This window comes from Cladophialophora immunda (assembly GCF_000835495.1).
Source record: "Cladophialophora immunda strain CBS 83496 unplaced genomic scaffold supercont1.55, whole genome shotgun sequence".
NCBI classification, from domain to species: domain Eukaryota; kingdom Fungi; phylum Ascomycota; class Eurotiomycetes; order Chaetothyriales; family Herpotrichiellaceae; genus Cladophialophora; species Cladophialophora immunda.
In genome coordinates this window covers 1-7,422 of record NW_015622595.1, presented here as the reverse complement: position 1 = coordinate 7,422, position 7,422 = coordinate 1, and the positions used below count along the sequence as shown (strand labels likewise).

Below are 7,422 nucleotides of genomic sequence, written 5' to 3'. Positions count from 1 at the left end.
TTTTTTTTTGTATAACTATATATCCTTCCTTTCCGTTCTAGGCTTTCAATCTTGTAATTTCGCTACTACAGGTGATCCGGTAACCAGTTGAGTCCCCCTAGGTTATCGATCGCCCGGTGTCTCACTTTTGCATAGATCCTGGGTTTCGTATTTCCCAAGATTGTGTCCAAGCCATGTCCTTCCGGACATCGCGTCTAGTTATATAATCCACAAACCTGCAACTTTGAGGCTTAAGTGGGAATTCCATACGGCACTACCAGTCCCGCCTTTTCGCAGTATGATAATTAAGCTCTTCGCGAGTATCCTAAAAGTTATTTATATTGGTGATCGTATACTCTCTGAGATCATGGAATATGGACAATATCGTGACCCTCGTCGTCGGACACGTGTCTATGGCATTATACGAGGGGAAAGATATGGCATAGATAAGACTACGTGCAGGATCGGCGCAAGCATGGATTCGCATAAAGTATCACCTGTCCTGGAAGAAAATGGGTCGGAAGCGACCGTCTCAGCGCTATCCGACGCCCAGAACCGAGGTACCCCCAATAATGAGCTGTGGGAGCGGTTTAAATTTCGCTACACCACTAAAATGGGAAAACGAGAAGTTCACGCGGCGGAGGACACGCTCCGACAGCAGGCCGTTCTTGTGTTGGAAATTGACAACGAACAGTTAATGTCCTGCTCAGAAACACAGGACGATAATTTCGTGCAGTGCATAGAGATTCTGAAGTCATCAGGACGTCAGTACGCCATCTTTGCGTACTACGACATTACATTGCGAGAAGTTTTCGCGTTTCCTGGACCGTTGCGCGACCTTCGTATTAGTGAAAAGGTAGGCAAAATATTTTCTCAACCTCCGTTGATCTGGATAGGGTTTTCCAACTGACTGGAAAAGGTGCGACTTTTGTTGGAAAATGAGAAAGTCCAGCAGCTGGGGCTGTCGAACCCTGACTATATTTGGTTAGACTACCACGGGAATGTCAAGCTAGGTCGGCCCCCCTTCTCAGTTCGCTGCCATCTCGTTAGCTAATCCTACACATTTATAAAGCACACCCTGTGTTCTGGGCCGCAGCTACGGACGAACAACATAAGGGCGACAATGGCCATCACGCTGTGGTGGAGATCCAGAATAGGCTAAGCTGTAAGGAGGACGCCTCTTATGTGGTGAGTAGTCGCCAGGGGAGAAAGGGAGAGAGGAGAGGGGGTGATAGCTTTCCGTGGCAAAAAAGAGTCCCTGACGACAACAGCCTAGCACCAACTTCGACAGGAACCTTTTTTGGATTGTGGTAATGACGACCAGGACTGCTTTGGTCGAGCTGGATTTCCGACATCCTGCCGAACAATAGTTGAAGCTGAGAGCTTGGGCTGTGGCGAGACGAGGACGGGCGACCGCGCGCAATCGGTTTCATCATCACTTATCACTCAACTAAACCATAAACGCAATAGTGAATTCGACGGCAAACATATAAACACTGTGAAAGCACCGGATATAGTGAATAATGCGACACTATCATATGGAGCACCACTCTTCCTTCGGCGACATTAACGGACCCTTAGCCTTCGAGCCACCACTTCCCCCGCCACCTGATCCCACAGTCATTGGCAGCAGAAGGAAGAACATGATAAATAAAAAGAAAACAGGATCCAGCGACCACGTCACTGGAGCGCGACGGGGGTATTACCCACCAAGGGCCGCATTAGACGAGCATTGCTGACCACAGAAACTCTAAACGTCATGACCCTCCCTAAATCTCGAGAGAGGAAGGAGACATAAACCGCGTTTTCCTCCACACATCATGCACGCAGTCCGGTTGAATGGTATCGCTTAACAAAAACGCCACCCGGACGTCCTAGATTTTTAGTTCCGGGTTCACCCTGTCTCCTTTTTCCTTTTCCTAGCATTGTACGGAAGATGGTATAGGAAATCGATCACCCTATTTCTATTCTTTGGAGGGAAATAAGGTGGAGCGTGATTACTACAAAATTTCGATTGCACTTATAGGTTAGAATAACGTGTCTCACTCCTGTGCCGAAATTGAAAACGCGCCTGACCAATAAGAACTAAGGCGGTGACTATGATAGCGGGCCCGTTGGTCGTTTTTCTAGCTCTCCTCTCTGCCACCACTCAATCTGTATCCTGATTTTCCTTCCAATCATCTTCATCTCTATAGTTCTTTTTTCTTCTTCTTAAGTCTCAACGAGGCATATTCAAGGTGGTGCGATTGGCCAAGCCTCCACTAGTCACGGTTTCATTGTGTGAGAAAGTGTCCAAAATCATTCAAATTTTACTTTCCGCTTCCTGATCGGTTTCTGCTGACACCTTATTCGAGAAAATCGTTTTAGGCTCTCGACTATTTCGAGTCTAGCACCAACGGGGTTGAACTTCTTTGGAAGTAGGAAATAATTTGCTGAAATAAAAGATCGAAGTTTTGTGGAGAGACTATGTACATAGCCCCTGGGGAATATTAAAAGCCTTGCGAGACCTGTGGGAAAAGATTCTTTCGACGTTGTTTTGGAAAACTTCGTGTAGCGGTTGTGCTTGTCGGCGCAATTACGCCGTCGTCCTCTCTCATTTCATTTTCTCTTAGTTCCTTCCTTTCCGTTTGGTTCTTCGTCGTTCTTTGACTGAATATCTCGTGGGCTGGTACCATGAGTTCTATTGATTCTCTTTTCTCCCAGGGTGACGAAACTTTCCAGCGGCGGTTGCTCGCCGTCTGCAAGAAGACAGACTTGGTTCTACGGAACCATAATACTCGCGTGAAAATCATTTTTGAACGTGATGGGGAACAGTGGCTCTTCACGTCCGATTCCAAAGAGCAGGCGGACAAATATGTAAGCTTCCCTTACAGAATACCGTTGCGTATTTTCGGTCCGATTCCGGAAAGAGGGTCAAAGATATTATGGCGCTGATAAGTTTCTGGCATTATCAACGTCATATAGTTCAAATCCCCTCGAAAAGTGCACCGCCTAGACAGAGAAGATCTTCGGCGTTCGAAGAGAAAGCCATCTGCGTCCGATCCGCCGCGTAAGACGCAAGACAACGCCGTCGATTGTACGTTACCCAGCGGTTTGACGCAAGCATGGGCGAGCTTCAGCTGGGCCACTTGGGGTGAGGGGATGGAAAATCTAGATTGCACGTCGGAATTGTCTTTCGGTGATGCGGACGCTCGCTCATTCCTCACGGCGAACGATCCGCCTACTGAGAGGACGAAGGGGTGCCGATTGTGAAATTGAGGTGCCACCAGGTGGCAGGTATAGCATTGGATACCCATCTAATGTCGACGTTTTCTTCTGAACAGCCCACGGTCCAAGAGAACTTTCTCCGTCATACGGGCAGCTGTACGACCACATCCAGATCTAATTACTCATTGGAGAAAGCCGGTTCCTCCGACGAAGACTAAAAACTGCCTGAACGTCCAGAAGCGCTCTCAATCGTCCTTGTCCATGAGGGGAAAAGAAAGAAATGAGTCAGAGACTTCATGTGCTGACTACAGAAATTCGAAGAACACTATTCTTTTAATATCATCATCACCCATGTCTCACGATCGCCTAAAACCCTAACAGTATTGACCTCCCTCCTAGGCACTCCATCAAGCTTTCACCGGTTTCGGACAACGCATGGTAGAAGTACGTGCCTGCTTTAGCCATAGGCAATGGCGCAACAAGTCTCATGATAGGCCTTTGCGCTCAGCGTGGTTTCTTCATTGTGGCCTTCTCAACGCTCATCACCGCACCACACCTACCGTATATCCGCACCGCTTCTTACTTCCAAAACCCGACCAAACGGACAGAATCAGCGATGGATGATGGAGTCGAAAACTCACGACCACGAGAACTCCTGCCACTCAATCGAGATGATAAGCTTTTGGGGAAATACGAGGAAATGTACTCTCTTTCCCTGGGAACGTGTTTTTCTCCAGTACAAAGTTGACACGTCGTCGCCTACCGAATGCCTTTACCCTTCCTGATCCCGAGAGCGGCCGAACTACGAAAGGGATGTACATCAAAGCCGATAAATGTGGAGTATGTTGTCGTCTTTGACTCCTGCTGGCTCTATGCAGCTAATGGAAGAATACTAGCACCTGTAATCAGATAATATTTGTCGTAGGTGATCAAGGAGACAAGAGATTGGACAGTGGTTACAGATAGGAACATACATAGTTATGTTTTGAGGTAAAGGATACGATCCTACGGCCCTTCCGAGAACCCGGGGATCCAACTCTACTAGGCCTAGCGCATTCGCCAACACTAGGCTCTGGCAGGGATGCCGGAGGTGTCCTGACTTATATCGAATGGATGGAGATTCTGTCCGCAGCCTTCTACGTCTCTATAAATGTGTATAGGATCTCAATTACTTTTTACAACCTTAGGCTCTTGGAAGATGTCCCAAAAGTACAATAGAATGCGCTTTCAAAAAGTGTAGCGTTCTAGCTTCTACTGATTAGACTTAACCTCACACTTCCCGCGGCTCTTCTCGACCCTAGAAGTGGACCAGTATAGAAAGATATTAAATATACCAACTTTTGAACCGATTAAAAAGGGTGCAGATAATAAGCCTGCCATGGCTTCTGTCACCGAAGACGTACGTGGGGTAACCCGCCAGAATGCGTCTTTCCGAATAAAATACCCTAAGCTAAGACAAAATTTTACTACATATGGGCGCGAAGGAGCGAGAAGCCCACAATTGGTACAAGTTCAGACACGCCGGGGGAATATTCTTATTTCTAATCGTTCTTTCAGTCCTGATTTGTGGTTTTCATCCCTTCTTTTGGCTTTCTCCTCTTTTTGTGGTTGGACTTCCTCCTGGCACAGGATGGTTTAAGTGGAATTGAGAGACCGTGAAAGCGACGAGATAGACTCCCTATAGAACTAGACCGAAAAAAGGACGCGACAATTTTACTAAATTCTGCCGGAGGATTCATCTAATATCTCCAAAATACAATGATGTGGATGAGAAAGCCCACGCCATATACCCAGGATCTAAACTCTTAGGAGCCGAACGAACTGTTTCTTGTTTTGCAAACTGTGTAGTGCACAAAAATGTGGTAGATTATGGGTTAAAAATCCAAAATACACTACTTATAGCTCCGGATTCTGGGGGATAACGAAATACGTGGCACCTTTAGGCCCATTAAGGCCATATAAAGAAAGACCCACGGGGAGTGTGAGAAGTGAAAGGAAGACACCTGTTCTCCTTGTCAGCAATCCTTCGTCTCTTCTTCCTGAAAATTAGAAACCTTTTCGATCCGCAAACCTCCATATGCCACCGTGCCGGCACCGTGGCTGGCTTGAGGTCGCCGACGGCCACGACACTCTCGCGTCCAATGGCCACGGCTTTACCCTCCATGTTTCCGACCGGCTCGATCGCTTGGTGGAGGGACTCCCTTATCCGCCGGAACAGCGGCCGAGTCTCGTCTTGATGCTAGGTGCCATCCGAAGGGACAAGGCACTACGGGCTCTCCAAGGTTCAAGAGGAGAGTGTGTTCGTGATTTCAGCCACCACGCGGATGTAGAATTAGTACTCGACTCACGCACTAGATCCTCTCAGCGGCCCATATTATTCGCTAGTGGACACCAGACTAAAGGCCTGAGTTCGTCTGAGGCAGGGACCGTGGCCAGATGTCACCGCACCTTAGATTTGGATATGGCCGACGCCCACGGGACGTCGTGGTCCCAGGCGGGGAAGTGGCCGGCTGACCTTCTGAGCGCTCGACTTGTCGCGCCGTTGGCCGACGTCGTGTGTGTTTTCCTGTCAGACTTCTCAAGTCTAGAGAAGGCGTCAGAGCGACTCGAGGCATGGATTCGACTAGGAGCACCTTCGTCGCTTCCCGATTCCGTTCGACCCTATCTGATCCTAGTAGAAGACGAGGTACCGACACGCCGGCGACGTGCGGACGTGGTGCGCGAACGGCTATCACGGTGGTGCCAGGGCTCGATCGCCAGTGTTTTCTCAGGGCAGATCACGGTTGAGCTGCCGAAGCACTGTTCTTCCAGGCGATCCCGTGAGTATGCCCCACTTAGGAAGGCCATTCAGGACCAGGTGCAACAGTCGGAGCGCGCTCGACAGGAAACCGGAACTCTCTTTTCCGCCCGTCATATGGCCGCGTTCTTTAACCGCCAACTCGGTCACTTCCGCAGTGCCCGTCTCGAACCCTTCAACTTCCTTCACGCGACGCGCCTCCACGATCCTGTCCCGGGTCAGCTAAGTGACTCATTGGCAGATTTCATAAAAGACTTCCGGACTCGCGGCAGTCTATCGTGCCTGGCGGTGCCTCTCGTGGCGGCGTGCCTTTTCCTCAATCACTACTGCACCACAAGGTCTCGTAGGTACTTTCCCGGTCCCCGGGCCGAGATATCGCCGGTGGGTTCGAAGTACTGACGGTGGGCCACAGTTTTTCAGCCGGCGGACGTCTTTGCCGCGTTCTATGCGGGCCCCTGCCTCGCCGCCTTCGAGCGCACTGCGCCTGGTCGAGGCGAGGGCAGTCTCTCCCCTCAAACTTTAAGATACCTGACAGAGGAGAAGTTTAGGGCTCTATTCGAGACCTGGCAGGCGGGCTCAGCCGGTGTGAGGGAGCTACATCGGCGATGCCTGCGACGCCTCAAAGGGCACTGGCAGAAATACCGCACCGAACTGGCCTGCCGTCGCTGTCTCGTCGCGTGGGCCCCAGAATATCGGTTGACATGTGGTCATCGATTATGCGAGGCTTGCGTGCGAGCGGAAGGCACGAATTCGAAGACCGATCCATGCACGTATCGCATCGCAACTTGTCCTTTATGTGGCAGCGACACCGGGGAAGCGGTGATCTACGTGAAACCGACCTTAAGCGGCCACCGCATCTTGAGTATCGATGGTGGAGGCTGCCGGGGCATCATTCCTCTCACATTCTTAGGGGAGTTAGAACAACGTCTCGGCATTCCCGGAATCGCACATCGAGCATTTGATATTGTCTTCGGGACGAGCTCGGGTCAGTGCGGCAGCTCACTTCCGATCGCCAGAAGAAATCGTGTTTGACTGACGGAGAAATAGGTGGAATTGACTGTGTCGGTGTCTTTCACCAAGGATGGTCGATTCGACACTGTCAGACCCTATTCCAGAGTGTCGCCCGTAACATCTTCGTCCGCCAGGTAACACGCCGTCCTCGGGTGATGCCGAACGTCCAACAAGCGGTGGTGAACTTCCTCCGGGAGACCCTATATCCCGCTGAAGTCATCAATCGCGCCTTACAGTCCGCATTTGGTCTCGCGACCCTCCTTGATGATCCGACTTCCTTCGCCGCCCGGTACGGTATTAAACTAGGCCTGACCGCCGCCACAGTCGGCGGACCTATGCAGAAAATTCTATTTACCAATTACAATGGCTTTGGCCATCGACTCAAGGAATGCGGTACGGATCGCCTCCTTTCATAACCACCCCCCCCC

General features: G+C 50.2%; 2 protein-coding genes across 2 annotated transcripts; both read left to right on the top strand.

The window, feature by feature from the left end:
* Window positions 1–454: 454 nt before the first annotated feature.
* PV07_12678 (uncharacterized protein) lies at window positions 455–889 on the top strand (the record flags this gene model as incomplete). The annotated part of the gene is made up of 1 exon (XM_016400226.1): window positions 455–889. One exon carries the CDS (start codon window positions 455–457, stop codon window positions 887–889), a length of 435 nt encoding a protein of 144 aa, XP_016242129.1.
* A 4,374-nt stretch (window positions 890–5,263) lies between these two features.
* Window positions 5,264–7,410, top strand: PV07_12677 (uncharacterized protein; the record flags this gene model as incomplete). Its single annotated transcript, XM_016400225.1, has 3 exons — window positions 5,264–6,326; window positions 6,396–6,968; window positions 7,031–7,410. The coding sequence occupies 3 exons, from the start codon at window positions 5,264–5,266 to the stop codon at window positions 7,408–7,410; spliced, it is 2,016 nt and encodes a 671-aa protein (XP_016242128.1).
* Between the last annotated feature and the right edge of the window lie 12 nt (window positions 7,411–7,422).